The sequence below is a fragment of the Puma concolor genome, chromosome C1 (genome assembly GCF_028749965.1).
Source record: "Puma concolor isolate L17-30 chromosome C1, mPumCon1.1.hap2, whole genome shotgun sequence".
In the NCBI taxonomy this organism is placed as follows: Eukaryota; Metazoa; Chordata; class Mammalia; order Carnivora; family Felidae; genus Puma; species Puma concolor.
This window is the reverse complement of record NC_141674.1, coordinates 31,239,834-31,260,886: the sequence shown is the minus strand read 5'-3', so window position 1 is coordinate 31,260,886 and position 21,053 is coordinate 31,239,834. Positions and strand designations below refer to the sequence as shown.

At 40.0% G+C, this 21,053-nt stretch overlaps 1 protein-coding gene across 1 annotated transcript in view; it reads right to left on the bottom strand.

The window, feature by feature from the left end:
• Positions 1 to 5,913: 5,913 nt before the first annotated feature.
• Positions 5,914 to 21,053, bottom strand: part of RLF (RLF zinc finger) — an 85,735-nt gene continuing 70,595 nt past the window's right edge. Inside the window, exons 7-8 of the mRNA XM_025932997.2 lie at positions 18,142 to 18,283; positions 5,914 to 11,037 (exon numbers count right to left, since the gene is read on the bottom strand). Coding sequence (XP_025788782.2) covers positions 6,394 to 11,037; positions 18,142 to 18,283 — 4,786 coding nt within the window. The 3' untranslated portion in view covers positions 5,914 to 6,393. The remainder of the gene's footprint in view (positions 11,038 to 18,141; positions 18,284 to 21,053) is intronic.

Below are 21,053 nucleotides of genomic sequence, written 5' to 3'. Positions count from 1 at the left end.
CAACCAAGAATCCAAAAGTGGGTTTGCACCAAGAAGAGGGAGAGGCAGAAAAAGGAAGAAAAGGGGTCAGTTATGACAATTTTTGGAAAAACATTGTGTGATGCTATTCCAATCTGCTCATTCTGGTCGAAAGGACAGCAAGAGGGAGGCCTGGTAGAGGCAAGAACTGTTTTGTTCTTGCAAGAAGGGGAGGTAAGGCAAGTTGCTTGAGGTGCCAGAGACACATCCAGAAGACAGAGTCCAGAGTGCCGTTGGAAACGTACTTGCGTCAGGATGAAATGATCTACTGGTTCAGGAGTGAATGCTATTGATGTTAAACCCACAGTCTCCTAGTGACTGAACGCAAAATCTTTTCTAGCAAGGAATAAAAGGGACTCAGATAAGACTTTGGATTTGGCTATTAAAGGTTAAAATAGGTCAGAAACTATTAAAGAATGCCAATCAGAAACTTTTTGGAGAAAGATAGGGCTGTGACAACTAAATCATTGCTTGAGAATCTCTATACTAGATTAGACCCCCTGTTACATGGCACCTCTCACTTTACTTTCAAAGCACTTAACACAATTATAGTTATTTGTGAAATTTTTGGTTTCACATCTGTCTTTCCTATTATCAACTTGAAGACAGGGACCATGTCCCTTTTATTGACTACTGTATCCCTAGGGCTTGGCACATAGGAGAAGTCTAAATATTAAGTGAGGGGTGCCTGGGTGGCTCAGTCTGTTAAGTGTCCAACTTCAGCTCAGGTCATGATCGCACGGTTCATGAGTTCAAGCCCCGCATTGGGCTCTGTGCTGACAGCTCAGAGCCTGGAGCCTGCTTCAGATTCTTTCTCTCCTTCTCTCTCTGCCCTTCCCTTGCTCACACTCTTTCTTTCTCAAAAATAAACATTAAAAACTTTTTAAAATAAAATATTAGATGAATGCAAAGTCCCCTGGAAGAATTCAAAATATCTTTATGGCCTACACTGTTCATTCATCAAGTGCGTATTACCGTATCTGTGCACTTGTTTGGGTAGAATCCTTTTATTTTTATTTTATTTTTTAAGTTTATTTGAGAGAGAGAGAGAGAGGGAAAGAGAGAGAGAAAGTGGGGGAGGGGCAGAGGGAGAGGAAGAGAGAGAGAATCCCAAGCAGGCTCCACACTGTTAGCTTACATCCCGCTGCAGGGCTGGAACTCACAAACCACAGATAATGACCTGAGTCGAACTTGAGTTGGATGCTTAACTGACTGAGCCACCCAGGTGCCCCTGGATAGAATCTTTATAGAGTAACTGTTAAGAGGATAGGCCTTTGGGAATACAATGGATCTGGGTTAAAACTTTTGGCTCTCCTATTCACTAACCTTGTTACCTTGAGCAAATTACTTAACTCAAGCCTTAATACCTTGTGACGTGGGGTAACTTTTACCTTGTAGGCCTAGAGTGAGAAGTTGAAAATTTGTGTAAAAGAATAAGCTACCCATAGAGGTAAGTGCAACTATTATTTGTAGTGACATTTACAAATGCAAGGTATTGTAAATCTCCATAGTATAACATACCTTAAAAGAACCTAGTCGAGGGGCACCTGGGTGGCTCAGTCGGTTGAGCGTCCGACTCCGGTTCAGGTCATGATCTCGCAGTTCGTGAGTTCAAGCCCCGCATCGGGCTCTGTGCTGACAGCTCGGAGCCTGGAGCCTGCTTCGGATTCTGTTTCCTTCTCTCTCTGCCCCTTCCCCGCTCATGCTCTGTCTCTGTCTCTCAAAAATGAATAATACATGTTAAAAAAAATTAAAAAGAACCTAGTCCAAAAACCCATTTATAGTTTGACTCCCTTCTTAGACACCTGAACATATCCAAAGATGAATTATCACTATGCAAGACATCTCAGCCCACATTTTTAATTTTTTTTAATTAAAAAAAATTTTTTTTTAAATGTTTATTTATTTTTGAGACAGAGAGAGACAGAGCATGAATGGGGGAGGGTCAGAGAGAGGGAGACACAGAATCTGAAACAGGTTCCAGGCTCTGAGCTGTCAGCACAGAGCCTGACGCGGGGCTCGAACTCACGGACCGAGAGATCATGACCTGAGCCGAAGCCGGCTGCTTAACTGACTGAGCCACCCAGGCGCCCCCCACATTTAATTTTTTAATTTTAAATATTTACTTTTGAGAGACAGAGGGACAGAGCATGCCAGCTGAGCTGTCAGCACAGAGTCCGACGCGGGGCTTGAAGTCACCAGCCATGAGATCATGACCTGAGCTGAAGTCAGACAATCAACCGACTGATCCACCAGGCACCCCTCAGCCCACCTTTAGATAGCGTCATCCATCCATCTATCTACTGGGCCAGCCATCAGTCACTTCCACATCAGACTGTATTAAGACTTTTTGACTTACATGCTGCAATTTATGAATCACGCAGTGCCTACTTTTAAACCTTCAAAAGGTTCTTCATTGACTTTCAAACAAAATCTGAAATCTAGAAGCTAGTTACTTGGCACTAAAATATGGTTGCTGCTTACCTATCTATCCAACCTTCTCTCTTTTCCCTTTCCCATTTTTTCTCTCAGCATGAGCTATACCAGACTTGTCAAGGTCATGAACACACCACAAAGCCTTTCCACACAACAGGATTATCCTCTCTGGATAATTCCTATTGATTCTTCAGGTTTCAGTTCAAACATGGCTTCCTCAAGGAAGCTCTTCCTGGCCTTTTTGTTTTTTGGCGGGGGGGGGGGGGGGGGGGGGGCGGGGGGAGGCTATCGCAGCCACAGATTCTTTTGTAGCACTTTATGTAGTGTTTTGTTTATTGTCTCTTCTTTACTAGACTCTAATCACCATGATGCAGGAAACTCACTGCCTCATGTTCATCGCTCAGGAGCTAGCAGATAGTGTGTGCTTAGTGAATACTTGGCTATAGCTTTCCTGTACCTCCAGTCTTCTTTTCCAGGCTAAACCTGTCGAATACAGGTGAACAGGTTTTTAAATCTCCTGACTATCCTGCTTCCCTTCCTCAAAGTGGTTCAGACCTCCAAAAGCAGTCTGTCACAGAATCTATTCCTGTAGGTATAGACCAAGCAGGTCAGACTAAGGCAGGCCCCTCTTTCCAGACTCAGCTCTACATAATGGGAGGCTTTGCCTCTGAGTCAGCATATAAAACCAGGGGTATCACAGTTTATTGTGGGGTAGCAGGTGGGGAGAAGGGATTGGGCAACCTTTCAGACTTTTAGAAGTTTCTCTCTGAGAGAACCATGGACTTTTTAACAGTTTACAAATTACTCACTGAAACCATATGAACTAGTTTTCCTTTTTCCTCAAATGAGAAAATGTCAGTAATAGATGTATGATTGGCATTGGATTCGCATGAGCTTTTACTTACATTTCAAACTTTATTCTCCACTATTCACTTTTACAAACCATATACTCAGTTTAATTACAGAGCTAGGGTGTTTTTGGGACTTTAAATACCACCTGCAACCTTCTAATATTCTTCCTTCACATTAACTTCCCCTCCCTGATACCTTCCGTCAGATGAGATTGGAAACTAGGCTCCACCTATTCCTAGCTTTTATCAGCTAGGCAAAACACTTTATTTCTATCTTTTTGGTTGCCAAATAAGGGTAACTGCACCTACTTCATGAACTTATGAAAATTCAACAAGATAATTTTATGTAAAGTGCTTTAAAAAAGTGCAATTACCCTGAATTCTCACAGTGCTTTCCACTTTGTATTCTAGGCCATTTCTTCTCAAATTTTTCTGTGCCTATGAATCATCTGGAGATCGATCTTACTAAAATGCGATTTGGGTCCAGAAGCTCTGGAGTGGGACCTGACATTCTCCATTTCTAACAAGCTCCAGGTGATGCCCACGCTGCTGGTCCACTTACCACACTTTACAACGTTTAAAGCTACCCCAGCCCTCACATGAAAGCTCCACACCGCCAGATGCCTTGATAAATTTACTTTACATTTTTATCTTTTAAAGCATCTGAAACCGTCACTAAATATGTGTGCACTTAAGTATTTGGTTAATAACTATGACTATGTCCTTGGCAGTGCAGGGCAGAAGTAGGCAACCTGGGACTAAGAGACGATAGGTTTGGGATGGAATACTGTGAATACTAATCAAAAACTTTCTTTTCCTTCATTTCCCACCCCACTCTCTCACACGTGTTCATCAACATGGGGAAACACTGAAGTAAGAGAATTCTGGGTAAAAGGACAGAATGAAAGTGTCTGGTACTCTGAACTTCTACCCATTATTTAGGGGGCATTCTTGACTTTAAAAGGGCTTTGAAAACAAAGTCAATGCTTCCAGGTTTGTGCTAGCATTGGGACAAATCCCAAAGACACATCAAGTAAAAATGACAGTATGGAAAGCTAGAAAAATAACTGTCCGACCTTCTGTATTATCATAGAACTACACATGCTGGGTTTGACATAAAACGTGGTCTTATTAAAAAGTCAAATAAAGATGCTCCAACTGGAATAGAAAATAATCTTAGGATGAACCATTTAGGCTTGTACTTGAAGCAAACTTTCAATAGTGTCCAACTAGGGTTTGGTTCCACTACAAACGGACCTACTTGGCCCTTTCTGGGGGTAGAAATTAGGAGTGGTCGAATGGATGTAGTTCAGTCTTAAGCAAATTAGCAATCTTCTCTTGTTCTGGGCTAAAAATGAAGCCGCCAGCTGTTTCTCATGCTCAGATCACAGAAAGTGACCTGTCAAAATATCCCATACCTCTTCACTTTATAGGTGAGGAAACTGAAGCCCACAGAAATTAGCTAAAGGTCCCAAGGAGTCAGTAGTAGCCTCAGCCTCTAAGATGTCCCACTGTCCACTGTTTCTGCCATTTTTTCTTTCAACAGATGCTTGAGAACCCTATGGTTACCTACTAGGATCTGAACCAAGAAAGCACTTAGGCATTGTGTGTCCGTGTGTGTGTGTGGGTTTTAGGGGTCAGAGAAAAGGTCTTAAAATCCTAACGACAGACATAAGAAAGGGATATTAGGAGTGTCTGAGTCACTTCATTGCTAGCTGATGAAACTGAGAACTTCACAAGAACAGAGAATAAAGCTGCTGTATTTATAAGAACACACTGCTTTGTCATTAGACATACAGGGCTCATAGTCCACTGAGGTTCAACACATCCAAAGACCAAGCTCACCTTGGCTTTCCATCCTCTTCCCCAAAATTCATTTCTTCCTTTTGTATTCCAACCTCAACTGGACGCATCACTACTAAATCGGTTTTGCTCAAAACGTTTTTTTCACCATCCAACCCTCTCTTTAAATTTCATCTCCTCTTCCTTGTGCTCCAACTGATAGTATAAACTCTCATCAGGTTGGCCTCAGTTACTTCAACAGTCTTAATATCTACTGTTTCCATTCTCAGCCTCTCAAATCACAATCATTTTAAGACATCTACAAATTGTTATTAATTTAACATTGCAATTAACGTCATGTTATTTTGTTCAAATCCTTTAAAGCCTCTCAGCTGCCTAAGGACTCGAGTCCAAACTCAATAGCATTCATGGTTGGGTCCTTGCCCATCGATCTCTACAGTCATCTCATCCACCCCAGTGCTTCCCTTTCATTGTAGCCTACCACATTCTTTGTAGGTCCCTGGAAACATGACTGCATCCATCTATGCCCTTCATGTTCTCCTTGGTATTCTTTCTATCTGGACAGCTGCCGGGCATCCTCTTTTGGGAGCTATCTTGACCCTCAGAACTAATTACTCAATTTCAGAATTTTCTCTACACAAAAACTTTATGACAACAGTCATTCAGAAAGAAACTTGATCTGAATGGTTTGGTTAATAAGAAACGAGAAACTACTGGGGTAAAATGTAAGTGCACATTCCAGAAAATGCCCAGTGCAGTTTCAGTTAGTGTATGGTATGAAAACTCATTATGAGTAAACAAGAAATGGGTGAAAAATTGTAATTTATTGAAACTCAACTCAAAAAATATAAGATGCTGTAGTGTACAATATATTACACAAAGCACCCTCAGGTGCACATTCAAGTCAAGTAAGAACTCCATATCCCTTTCCCTAGCCCTCCCACCCTGGGATCTTAGTATTTGTTCCATATACAATCATGCACACTTAATTTGAAAAAGGAAGCCCCAATATATTTTGATGTATTAATTAGCACCAAACAAGAGTACAGTTCCATTTCTTTTTTTAATAAACAAAAACAAAAACAAAAAACCCCAATCAATAAACCAACTGGAGAGCTAATGGACTCAGCCAATACTGCTGACATAGATATTATACATTCATGTAAATACACAGCCTATTCTACCCTAAACAATGGTGTGGCTGGTTCGCAGCCTTTGTTCAAATTGGCAATTGTCCCCATGTTGCAGTGTTGGAGCCAGTCTGTTTCTAAAACAAAATTGCTATTTAGGAACTTCCTACACAAAGCTCATCTGTCTTTTTTGTTGGAAACAAGTCTAAAATTGGTGTGGAAAACTTAGATCTTTCAAGGACAACCACTGGCCGAAGATAATGAAGCTGTTTTAAGGCAAGCTCTCCACAGTCTGTTAATGCTTTGTCCAATACAACCCTCAGGTTTTCCAAGGAAGGAACTGTTGTTGTCTCAGCTACTATCAAAGGTGGGATTGCAGTCAGGTTCTCATGAATTGCAGAGTCACTGGAAGAATGAGGTATGTCAACTTCAGGGTCATTGTCATTCACCATATTATTTGCCATAACACTCCCTGTTAAGTCATTACTGGGTTGTGAAGAATTATTTAATGTTAAGTGCTCCGAAGGTTCCCAATCATCAAAATCGTCTTCTTTCTCTTCACTTTCCTGAATAAATTTCAGAAATGAAGATTCAAATCCCATAGGTTTATAAGTCTTCAAATCAAATGACCTGGGCTGTGGATGTTTCCTAAAATTCTCTTTTGGAACAGGGGTTGAATTTTTTACAGTGTTTTCTTGCCCTGAACTTGGCTGCCCAGTTTCTGAGTCTTTGATCCTTGGTAAAGGCAGCTGGAAACTCGTGAAGTAAGTCCCACTCTCAGTCCCACTAGGATTAGGTATGGAATTTTCTATTTTACAAGGAGGAGGCTGAACTATATTACATTGTTCCAAAGAAGTGGTTTCTGAACTATGGTTACATTTCAAAGTTCCTCTGTAGAGGAGAGTATCTGCATCAAAAACTGGTTTGCTTTCTGTACATCCTTTCTGACCTCCATCCCTTTCGCCTGGATGAAGGGAATCCGTGTTCTGGACAGGCACGCTGTCACCTGGGGAATGGCCGTGCTTTGTGTGCTCTGATTCACAGCTATTTTCTTCTTTCTTTATATAGGGCTCTGCTTCAGAAGGGGGCTCCTCCTTAATTTTGGTACCATACTTCACACAAACGACCAGGTTTTCCATCTGTTGCTCTAAGTAGGCACTACTCATCTGATGGGTGCGTTTATAATGCCTCACTATGCTGCTTTCCAACTTCACCACAGATAAGCATCCTTGAACCATGCAGGGGTACTGTGTGTGCTCAGACTGTTCCACACACATATGGAGGGCTTCAGCTCTTGTTTTAAAACTAATCGGAGCCTTCTTTTCTTTGATTAAACTACATTTTTTAGCCTTAGCATTAAATGATCTCCTGGTAGTCTGATGTTCATGCCCCTGAGTGAGAGCTGTTGGACACACCTTTTCACTCCTCAGTAGCCTTTCATTTGCCACTTTCTGACTTCTAAATAGATCATCGTAATAGTCCTTATGTCGGTAATATACATGTTGAGAATAATTACTGCGATGGGTGAAAATCTGGCCACAGCCATTAAGATCACAATGAATTTCATATTCTGAATGTATTTCTCCTTCAATATTATGCTGTTCCATCAAGTGGTGCTTCAACTTGCTGAATGTATAAAAAACAGCAGGGCACTGAGGCTGGTTACAGGAAAACCTTGCTGCAGATTCAGCTTCAGAAAGCACTTTAGGCTCTTCAATATGATCTAGGTTATGAGAGTCACTACAGTGCTTAGCAAGAGCTTTGGAACACAGGAAGCGTTTGTTACATTCCTTGTATTTGCAAGCAAATATCTTTTTACATTTGACAAGTTCCCTTTTGGTTCTTGCTTTGTCTTTTTCTAAACATAATTGTTCTTTGTTGTACTGATGTACAGTTCTGTAATGACGAATCAAGCCTTTTAGATTAGTGAAGGAGGAGTTGCAAGTTTTATGGATACAATGGAATGGTTTGTGGTACTTATTCAAAATATAGCAGAGGTTTCCTTTAGCAACAGTCCTCCTGCTACCTCTTCCCTCTCGTCCTTCTCGTTCTTCTCTATGGCTACCCATGGGTGATGAAATATCAGATGTTTTACTTTCTGTTTCTTCACAAGACGACTCCAAATCTGTTTCTGAACTGCATTCATCCTTTTTAGAGTGACAGTGTGGCTTCTCAGAGTTACTGCCGGGGTCACCACCAAGTTCTGTAGAGCAATCACCTTTCAATCTGTCTACTGAGCATGGGCCTTCATGATCACATTTTTCATTATCTAGTAGTTTGTGAGTGACTCTGTCACTGCCAATTTGATGTTTATTTTTGTAATGAATCCTAAGGTGTGTTTTTCTTGTAAATGACCTTTGGCAAATATGACACTGGAATGGGGAATACCGATGTTGAAACATGGTTAACTGAAGGACTTTTTCTTTTGAGTAATTGTGTTTTTTAAGATAATGCATTAACAAAGCCTCTCTGGTCACAAATTCATATTTGCATCCTTGAAGCTCACAGAAAAAAGGCTTAGCTGCCAACTGTGCAAGGTACTGACTTGGCATATTCTCATCTTGATTCTGAAAATTAAGGTCGGAGATAGTAGGTGAAACCGACTGAAGAGACTTAGCACCACTGGATGGGTACCCCTGCAATGACCCTGAGAATGATCCATGCGTTATTGAGTTTTTCAAGCTTAAATGTTTCAAGCGTAACAGAAGTTCCAACATGGTATCCTCTGTACACGGCCTCTTAGAAGCACAGATAGAAGCTTCTGAGGAATAACCTTGATATTCTCGTTTGCATTTAGTATGAATATTGTGGTCTAGACCTTCATCTGGGGAGTCACTGTTTGTATCTGAACTGGGTTTAGGTTCTGCATCAAACTTTTCAGTTGCTTGATTGTGTTCATTACCCCCACAGGGAAAGAGATCTTTTGTCTTTATCTTTTTGGGTTTGAAGTGGTACGGATGGACCTTGCGGAGATGCTTTTGCATCCCTCTTGCATTTTTGTACGTGGAACCACAGCCATCAAAACCACAGGTGAACTTAGTCCCATCAAAGCAAACTGCCACATTGGAACATTTCTCTTTTAAATTGGAGGGCACAAAGACTTTCTCATGAGATAATAATATATCCTGCATTTCCGAGTGATCCAGTGTATCAATTAACTCTTCATTCATGGAAGCTGAAGAGCTATGACTTAACTGATCACTAGAATTACTGTCACTGTTTTCTTTCAGATTTTCTGCAGTTTCTATTTGAGAACTAGCTGATCCGGCACAGAAAAGAAGATCCTCGGGTAAATGTGATTTATCAGTTTGGTCAAGTAGATGGGGCTGATCAATACAATCTTGCTTTTCACCTGGTGCAGCCTCCTCAAGTTTCACCGATTTCTTCACATCTCCATTTGAACTTTCAACATTATGCATTGAGAGGTGATCCTGGTATTCAATTTTGGAATAATAGAATTTTTTACAGCCAACAAAGTTGCATGTGTAAGATGCATCCCTAAAGTGTTGTGCTTCATGGTGGTAAAGCTGTCCCAAGTCACTGAAAACAATATTACAGCCATTTAATTCACATTTATAACGCAGATCATCATGTTTTTGTTTATGGTTAAGTAGTTCATTCACTGATCCGAACCTTGCATAGCAATCTATAGATACACACATATAAGGTTGAGGACCACAATGCACTTGTTCATGCTCCCGCAGGTGAAAAGCAGACATGAAATGTCGTCGACAATAAGTACACTTCTCTCTTCTATTTTTCATATCCAAGTAGTGCTTGGCATTTTCATCATTATTTTGGTGTTCAGCTTTAAGATGCACACTTAAGTATTTAAACTGCTTAAATACTCGGGAACAGTCTGTGCCAGGACATGGGTACAAATCTCTGTCTTGCAGGTGGCAATCTTCTAATTTGCTGAATGTGACGTATTCATGAGACTCTCCTTTGGCTTGTTCATCCAATGATTGGTTTTGCTCCAGGGTTGCAGAGGGGCTCTTGGGACAAATTCCCTTCTGAGAGCCTTTCAACAGTAATTTCTTTCTAGAACGGTCCCTTCTGCTTGGTGGCATTTTAACATGCTCCATCACATGAGGAACAAAAATTTCTTTTCTCTTGAATTTTTTAATACAAACTGGACAGGTGTAAATTCCATCTTCCATATGCATCTTAGAATGATGAAGAATCCTGGCCTCTATACATTCCCGCTTACATAACAAACAGAAAAATTTATACTGAAGCCACCTCTGGTATCTTTCAGAAGAACCAATGGGTTTTTTGTCTCTTTTCTCCTTATGCTGATCTGTCAAATCTCTTCTTCTATATTGTTTATCTTCTTTACCTTCCTCATAGTCACTGAGAAATGACTCTAAAACGTCTGTGTCATTAATAGACATTTCATAGCCACTTAGATCATCATCAGAATCTGAGGCCTCTTGTCCTAGCAGTTGGTGGCAGTGTCGTTTTAAAGTTTTCCAGTCCCAAAATTCAGGATCAAAAGGCCAGTGGGCCTTTAAAGCTAGTAAGAGCTCACATCGGAGAGAATTTGGAACTGGTGCATTTTCTTCATCAAATTTTTGATCTGGTTGCAGATACAGTTCTTCCAACATATTAAATCCATCCAAACTAGGTTCAATTAAGAATTCTGTAAGCTGACAGGCTCGTCTGACCTCTAAATCTTCTGGTAAAAGACAAGCAATTGTTTTGCAAACTGATGCCTTCATTTCCTCATCCTCGCTTGATCTGAGTTGAAGAGCTCTGACACATAGTAAAATTGACACTCCGAGACCAGCGTCTTGTGCCTGTAAGACAAACAGGGGTGGGGGGGGGGGGGGGGAGAGTTATTACTTTTTCATTATGAAGTATTACCTAACTTTCACTGGTAAGATACATACTTCTCGAACCTTTTAGTGTTCTTAAATTTATCTTTAAACTTTCTTCCTCCAAGTTACATTTAGATCCTTCTCCTTTTTAATTTTTAAAATGATTTATTTTTGAGAAAGAGCGAGAGCAAGCATGAGTGGGGGAGGGGCAGGCAGAGAGAGAGGAAGACACAGAATCCAAAGCAGGCTCCAGGCTCTGAGCAGTCAGCTTAAAAGCCCAACCTGGGGCTTAGACCCACGAGCCTTGAGATGATGATCTGAGTCGAAGATGAACACTTAACCGACTGAGCCACTCAGGTGCTCCAATTCTTTTTGCCTCAACAAGCAAAGAAAGGACTGGATTAGATGTTACAATGTACATTTATAGTGTCCAACTTTACAAGACACTGCCTTATTAAAGCACTGTCTAACCCTCAAGGAATTTATTTATATGCCAAATGTATAAATAATAAAGGTACATGAATTCAAAGGAAATCAGGATAAATAAGGTCACTGAAGGATTCAAAAAAAGAATTGTCTTAAGCTGGTTAAGAAGGACAGGGCTTAAATAAATGGGTGAAAAAGGAAACAGCTGTATAAAACTCAATTTAAGAAATTCAACTGTTATGAACAGCTGCGTGTTTTCAAAATCTCAAGGTTGAAATGATTCTCCCTCTTTTCTCCTAAAAGAATTAGTACTTTATAGCTATAGGTATACTCAATCTCAAGCTTCCCACGGGAAAAACAACAAAAACTTAAAATTCTTTCTATATAGTGCCTGGGTACTCGGTTGGGTGTCTGACTCTGGCTCAGGTGATGATCTCACAGTTTGTGAATTCGAGCCCTACGATGGGCTCACTGCTGTCAGTGCAGAGCTTGCTTCAGATCCTCTGCCTCCTCCCCCTCCACCTGCCCCTCCCTGGCTTGAGCTCTCTCTCAAAAATAAGTAAACATTGAAAAAAAATCAGGAAAAAGATCTGGTCATATATGATACAAGGCATACAAGAAGATGACTTACGTGAGAGGCTGAAATGGAATATGAAAATACTATGAGCAAAGAAAAGTAGGATTGTATGGCAGAGTGGCTTAAAATGCAAAACATAAAAGTTTTTAAAAAGTAATTTCTATGCCTAAAATGGGGCTCAAACTGATGACCCCGAGATCAAGAATTGCATGCTCTATAGACTGAGCCAGCCAGGTGCCCCAATGGCATAGATTTTTGAGTCAGACTTATACTGCTTTTGAACCCAGCTTCACTGCAGTGACAAGTTCTTAATCCTAAGCTGTAGCTGCCTCATCTATAAAATGGAAACAGTAGTGGTAACATTAGATTTTCCTCCTAACATTGTTATAAAAATGAAATAAGCAATATAAAGTGATTACTACATTGCTGGCACATAGTTAGTATTCAACAGAATACCATGTAAAATAACAGGATAAACTCTACTCTTCAAATTGATAATCAATTTGTTAAGCAATTATACTGTGTTGAGCATCATTCATTCTAAGTTCTAGGAACACAGAGAAACAACTATCATCAATTTACAGAACCCTACCCTTACTACATTTTTTTTTATTAAAAAAATTTTTTTTAATGTTTCTTAATTTTTGAGGGGGGGAGGGACAGAGAGACAGGGAGACAGAATCTAAAGCAGGCTCCAAGCTCTGAGCTGTCAGCACAGAGCCCGACATGGGGCTCAAACCCATGAACCACAAGATCATGACCTGAGCAGAAGTCAGATGCTTAACTGACTGAGCCACCCAGGCATCCCTGAAACCTTACTACAGTCTAGGCACTACTCCAAATACTATTTTCCCACATTATCCTCATTTTATAGATAAGAAACCAAGGCTCGGAAGGTTAACTGCCCAAAGTCACCAGCTAGTGAGCAAAGGAACAAGGATTTAAACTTAAAGCTATCTTTGTGCATAACCAGTTTACAACCTTTATGAATTCCAAAGCCTGATATGGCTATATCCTATGTGCTCTTCATACACTATGTCTGCCACTCTTTGTTCCAGCTACCTGGTTTAAAATCAATTTAGTCTTATCTTCAAAATTCAGTTCCACATTTCATATCCTATAATTTATTCACTACTCTTTTAACAAGTAACTTCTTGGTATATCTGTTTAGAATGCATAATGGTACAAAGTCTGTTTTTTTGAAAAGTGCTCTTAGTGATTTTGTAGATTTTACCATTTCATCCAGATTGGGCTATTTAAGAAAGAATGGACGGAGCCTGGGTAGCTCAGTTGGTTAAGCATCCGACTCTTGATTTCAGCTCAGGTCATGATCTCACGGTTTGTGGGATCAAGTCCTGCGTCCGGCTCCACGCTGAGGGTGGAGCCTGATTAAGATTCCCTCTCTGTCTCTCTGTCTCCCTCCCTCCCCCGCTAATGCACTTTCTCTCAAAATAAACATAAAAAAAAAAAAAGAATATTCTTTGCAGTTTATCTCACTCTTCCAAAAAGAATAATAACTTGTTGAGAACCTATGAATTATTTTAAAACTTACCTGACCCTCCAAGACCTCTGTGCTCTGATTTACAAATGATAATCATATCACATTATGCAATTTGTCAAGATACCCATGATCCAGTCCTGACTCTGCTGCAACTAGGTTTACAATCTTTACAAGTCATACACCTCTAATTTTCAGCTTCTCTATTACTAAAGAGAAGGAATCAAAATAGACAAAGTCATGTTTTGCAAAACAGTAAGCACTAGATGTTCCACCAAAAAGGGCCATATGGCCAAATAAACTGGATTCAAGTTTCTTGAATGTTGCCCTCTTCTTTAACTTCCACTTCAAAATATAACCTCATCTACCTTCATTCATACTATTTTTAAAGTCTAACAACTCTAAGCACCTTAGTTTTTTTAACCAATTAAGCAATTAATTAGAGAGACAGCATGCACGTGAAGGACTGGGGGAGAGGAGAGAGGGGGAGAGAGAGAATCCCAAGCAGGCTCCACGTACAGCACAGACCCCGATGTGGGGCTCAATCCCATGACCCTGGGATCATGACCTGAGCTCAAATCAAGATCAGACACAACCAACTGAGCCACCCAGATGCCCCTAAGCACCTTTAAATGATCTGGTTTAAGCTCTTCATTTATAGAAAATGGAAGCCCAGAAAATAAAGAGGTACCATCATAAGGCCCTCTCCATTATACACTGTTGCCTTCTGCAAAAGACCTAATGCCCACACAAGCTTTTTAGCATCATTAACCTGTTCCATCCCAAGGACTAAGTCATTGGTTATAAGCTGTCTCCCAATATCCTTTGCCTCTTCTGCTACAAAAACAGAATGCCTGGTTTCTATCTGGTTACAAAGTAACCTGAAATAATAAATATATCTCCTGTCTCCCTTGCAGCTAGATGGGGCTGTGTGTATTAGAGGGGATGAGGAAAAGGTGTTATCATGGTGTGGTTTGCCTCCCCACTCCCAGTGCCCTGCTATCAGAAATGGACATGACAGCTAGGATTGGAATAGTCAGCTTTTAGAACATGAGACGGAAACTATGTGTTGATGGCAGACAAAAAGGAACCTGGGTTTCTGACACGTGGAACCACTAAAAGCAACCTTGGCCTGTCTGCCTGGATTATCTACCTACATGAGAAAAGGAAAAATTTCCACTTTCTTTAGAGCACTACTATTGTGGGATATCTACTACTCGCGGCAGAACTAGATCCTAACTGATACAGGTTAGATCCATCCCTCTTTAAAAACCCAGAGGTGAGTCTCTCAATTTGAAGGGAATTCTCCACTCACTGCCTTCCACCTACCAGTCCACATCTTTTCTACCCTTTAGGCCAGTTATCATGAATGATTATAGTGGAAAGTACCTGAAATGAGGATTAAAGAGGAATGGGTCTGGTTATGTAGGTGGACAGCAAATTCCTTGGTCTGTGTCAGAAACCCACTTTTTTTTTTTTTTTAAAGTAATCTCCATGAACTCACAACTCCAAGAACAAGTCACATGCTCCACCAAGTGAGCCAGCCAAGTGCCTCAGAAACCCACTTTCCCTAGTCCTCTAGCAGCTTTCCCATTTTCTGTGGTTGTTTGAGGTAAGCAGAATTCCAAAATGACCCTCACTTTTGTATAATCTCCTCCATTCAAGGGTAAGTGGATCCTGTAAGTATAATTCCTATGATTATGTCATATGGGAAAAAGGACTTTGTGGGTGTAATAAAGGCCCCAAATCAGTTGATCTTAAAACAGGTGGATTACCTAGGTGGGCCTGACCTAATCATTCAAGCCCTCTACATCTAGGTGTCTGGAAATCAGATTTAGAGAAGGTCAGATTCAAATTAGGAGAATTTCTTAAATGTCTGCTGGCTTAAAAATGCAGGTATGGAATGAGGATGGCTTCTAGTAGCTGAAAACAGGCTGCAGCTGGCAGCCGGCAAAAAATGAGGGCTTTAGTCTTACAACTGAAAGGAAGAGAATTCTGTCAACAAGAATGAGCTTAGAAGTAGATTTTCCACAGAGCTTCCAGATAAGAACACAAACTGGCAAAAACCTTGATTCCACCTTCTTGATACTCTGAGCAACAAACTTGGCCACACTGTGCTACATTGTGTCCTACAAAACTGAGCTAACAATTGGGTGTTGTTTTAAGTGCTAGGTTTGTGGTAATTTGTTATGCAGCAATAGAAAACTAATACTCTCCTTAAAACTTACAAAATAAAACTTAAAAAAATTTTTTTTAGTGTTTATTTATTTTTGAGACAGGGAGAGACAGAGCACGAACAGGGGAGGGTCAGAGAGAGAGGGAGACACAGAATCTGAAGCAGGCTCCGGGCTCTGGGCTGTCAGCACGGAGCCCGATGCAGGGCTCGAACTCACGGACCGTGAGATCATGATCTGAGCCGAAGTCGGACGCTCAACCGACTGAGCCACCCAGGCGCCCCCAAAATAAAACTTTTTAAAGGCCAATTCTAAAACTAATGAAAAAATGTTTTAATGTTTATTTTTTTTTTAAATATGAAATTTATTGTCAAATTGGTTTCCATACAACACCCAGTGTTCACCCCAACAGGTGCCCTCCTCAATGCCCATCACCTACTTTCCCCTCCCTCCCACCCCCCATCAACCCTCAGTTTATTCTCAGTTTTTAAGAGTCTCTTATGGTTTGCCTCCTTCCCTCTCTGTACCTTTCCCCCCCCTCCCCCTCCCCCATGGTCTTCTGTTAAGTTTCTCAGGATCAAAATAAGAGTGAAAACATATGGTATCTGTCTGTCTCTGTATGACTTATTTCACTTAGCATAACACTCTCCAGTTCCATCCACGTTGCTACAAAAGGCCAGATTTCATTCTTTCTCATTGCCAAGTAGTATTTCATTGTATGTATAAACCACAACTTCTTTATCCATTCATCAACTGATGGACATTTAGGCTCTTTCCATTATGTTTATTTTTGAGAGAGAGAGAGAGAGACAGAGACAGAGAGACAGAGTGCGAGTGGGGGAGGGGAAGAGAGAGACTGAGACACAAAATCCGAAGCAGGCTCCAGGCTCTGAGCTGTCAGCACACAGCCCGATGTGGGGCTCGAACTCACGGAATGCGATATCATGACCTGAGCTGAAGTCGGATCCTTAACCAACTGACCCACCTAGGCGCCCAGCATGTTTATTCATTTTTGAGAGACAGAGAGAGACAGAGTGTGAGTCAGGGAGGGGCAGAGAGGGAGACACAGAATCCAGAGTAGGCTCCAGGCTCTGAGCTGTCTGCACAGAGCCCGATGTGGGGTGCGAACCCACAGACCACGAGGTCATTACCTGAGCCAGTCAGATGCTTAACCGACTGAGCCACCCAGATGACCCTAAAACTAATTTTTAAAAATAACACAAGTTTGGTAATTACTTGAACATGTTCTTTCTGTGACAGGAGATACAACTTCATTCACAGTGATTAGAGATAATTATCACCAGGGGCGTCTGGGTGGCACAGTCGGTTAAGCGTCCGACTTCAGCCAGGTCACGATCTCGCGGTCCGGGAGTTCGAGCCCCGCGTCAGGCTCTGGGTTGATGGCTCAGAGCCTGGAGCCTGTTTCCGATTCTGTGTCTCCCTCTCTCTCTGCCCCTCCCCCGTTCATGCTCTGTCTCTCTCTGTCCCAAAAATAAATAAAAACGTTGAAAAAAAAAATTAAAAAAAAAAAAAAAAAAAAAAGAAATAATTATCACCTAACATATCTGACCATGAATTTACTTTTTAATAACTGTTTTACCTTTTCCTATCTTCACTGGAGAAGACCAGACCAACATATTTCAAATAAAGTCTAGGATATAGATGTTTACATTAAAGGAGAAAGGATGTATCAAAGATACAACTGTGCCTTGGCTTTAGTATAAACAATCCTTGGATGTTGTCAAAGAAGTAGCCCATGAAACATAGCCATGAGCCATTACAGCTATGGGTATATGGAGAGCTCAGTCATGAGCAGATACTAAAAACAAAACAAAAACAAGGGACAGTATAAGATTTGTGCTGAATCTCTAAGCTAATAGTCTTCTATATCTATAGGGCTCAACTCAAAAAACAAGGCTTTATATATAGCACTTCATTTCATTTTAGGAAATATTTACTTCCTAAAAATATCTAACTTGTTTCCTGTTGTGGACAGATTATAATTTTTGTATAGCTAATTCTGGAACTGTTATATTATTCCAAAACCTAGAAAATGTATTACTCTATTCTTAAGGAAAATATAGTTATATTTTCTTCATTTTTAATAATTATGTTAATATGCAAACAAACATGCTGCATAAAATAGAGAAAACTGTTCTAGGAAAAGTAGATATAGGGTAGTTGAGGTTATAGCCCAGAAACATAATCTTCCCTTCCTCCAGTCACTCACTTTACATCACTATCTTCCATTAAGAAAACTGTGGATTCTAAAAGGTCAATCTGCAGAAACACCTAGGTACGTCCAATTCCATAATCTTTCCTCGTCTAAAAGGAGTTGTCTGAGAAGTAATCTCCCCACTCATTTCTTCAGTTCTAGGACAAGCATCATAAAAAGCAAAATTACTCACTTCTGTTTGTATAACTCTAATCAGGCAAAACAAATGCTGTTGTGTTTTAGCTATGACACCAAATTGACGACAGCGCTCCAAAAAAGTGTCTAAAGATGGGTCAATTCTTCTCTGCAGTTTACTCCAAAAGAGAGTCAATTCCCTATAAAAAGAAAGATTAAGGTAAAACATTTAAAGCAACTGGTATTTGCTGTCCACCTCCCCACCCCACTTTGGTTTGTAAAGATAAATTGATAGTGAACAGAAACTAGAAGGAAAAAAAACTGTCTACATTCCCTATTGGGTCCTCTCAAACTGGTAAAATTGTTAAACTCTATCCTAGTGGGCAGAGATCATGAGACATCCCGACACTGCTAACAAAATGTATACAACTAATAAATATTCTAACAGTACACCTCTCCACTTACGTGGCCCTTTCTAGCTCTAAAATGTCATGAAGCTACTTAGGCATGCATTTTGGAATGTTTAAATACTACTAATAAAATTAGCAAAATGGCACTTTTAGAAACAGCTAAAATACGAGAATCTTACAAATTTTCATTATGGAAACAAAGAAAGCTTGAAAAGAACAAGTTAATTAAAGGCACTGAATGGGTTAAGAGAAAAAACTTTTTTTTTTTTAAAGTTCATTTATTTTGAGAGAAAAAGACAGAATGCACGAGCAGGGAGTGGCAGAGACAATCGCAAGTAGGTTTCACGCTGTCAGCACAGAGCCCAACATGAGGCTTGAACTCACCAACCGTGTGAGATCATGACCTGAGCCGAAATCAAGAGTCTGACACTGAACCGACTGAGCCACCCAGGAGCCCCAAGAGAAAATTCTCAAGGAAAAGCACTAGTAACTCAAAAATGTCCAGGATAAAAATACTAATATGAATGCAAGGGAAGTTACTTAGTAAAACTAAAGAGAATGTTACCACTTTAAAAAAGTGACTCTTTTCTGTACACTGCAATACACACTGTAATTATTTCTTAAACAATTTTCATAAAAAAGTATTATTTTCACAAGCCAGTTTTAGAACACTAATATCTTACTGCTATTAACAGACTATTCTAGGAAGCTGGGTACAAATACAAAGCTTAATAAACGAACATACCTCAACAGATTGAAAATAAACATATTTAACAGAACTTATTTTATTATACTTTATTTAATTTAATTAATTAATTAATTTAGAGAGCATGTGTGTGAGCAGGAGAGGGGCAGAGGAAGACAGATAATCTCAAGCAGGCTCTGTGTTCAGCACAAAGCCCAATGCAGGGCTTGATCCCATGACCCTGATATCATGACCTCAGCTGAAATCAAGAGTTAGTTGTTCAACCAACTGATCCACCCAGGCATCCCTATTATATTTTTAAAGAAGTAACTAGGATTCTCATATGGTGAAATTCTTATATACATACAAAACTTGCCTCAAAGATCTAAATGAATATATTCCTTAAAAGATACATGATTAAAGCTTTTAATATTTAATGATGGCAAATTTGAGCTATGATAAATAAAATTAACTTAAAATGCTTTTAAGTGTTTGTCTTTGGTGACTAGTGTTGCTTTCCTAACCAGGAAAAGTAAAAAACTGAGACAGGTCAGCTTTGAAAATAGCTACTGGCTAGGCAAGTAATTGGGGTGACTGTTCATTTTTTTAACTCACAAGATTGCTGGGCACCTGGATGGCTCAGTCAGTTAAGCATCCGACTCTTGGTTTCGGCTCAGGTCATATATGATCTCATGGTTCCTGAGTTTGAGCCCTGCATCAGGAATATCTACTATCTAAAATACGTCAACTAGCTATTAGTTTAAAGTTAGGCAAATCTGATAAAGTGGTAAGAGGCAAGTTGAGTATTAAAGCCTCTTAAATAATTTTTTTTTAAGTTTATCTATTTATTTTGAGGGAGAGAGAGAGAGAGAAAGAAAGAGAAGGAGTGCAGGAGGGGCAGAGAGAGAATCCCAAGCAGGCTCTGTACTACCAGCACAAAGCCCAATGCAGGGCTTGAACTCATGAACCGTGAGATCATGACCTGAGCTGAAACCAAAAGTTGGCCACTTAACCGGTGAGCCACTCAGGAGCCCCTCAAATAACTTTTAAAATATATATCAGAATGTTTATGGCCCGATTTATTCCAAATTAAATATTTCAAGCTATAGTTATTTTAATTCCAAATAACCATGATCAAAAAAGGGTATTTTGTTTTTAAACATACTTACACAATTATGATCCAACAATTTAAAACTACCACTCATTACCCAACCAAATATACAAATCTGCCTGACAGCAAAACAACCAGCTCATGAAAATGCTACCATGTCATCCATTCAAATCTGTACACTGGAAAACGGAAACCACCAATAAAATAGTAACTCAGAACCTGTTGGATCATACGTGCACTGGGACGAATATCAATTACTATAATGGTACGATTTTTTTAAATGGACAACCATTAAAGAATATACTGAAAATGATTCCACTGTATAGATGCTTCCAATTAGCCCACTGCCTACTTCAAGTCAACAAATTATATACAAATTCATAAAAACTGGAAAGGAAATTTAGTTCTATTAATGGTAGGAAACATACTTCAGCAGAGATCTAGCTACCATGCAAGAACTTTAAACTACACTGGGTTTCTGCATATCAGGAAGCCCAAAGTCCAGTCAGTATGTCACACGGTTATCTAGAATTCAGGCATTGTGGAAATGAGTCAAAGAAAACTTTGTGGCATTAAGGGATGACCATCTTTAAAGGTGGCTCCTGCAGATACAGTATGTGATTCTCATGACCACTTTTTACTTCCAACAAAATTCGGTTAAATAAAACATATATGGATATGTGGTCTTCGTCAGGTACTGAGGACAACACACACATTGACCCTGGCATATCACAGTCTAGCCTGGGAGAGAACAGGCATGAGAT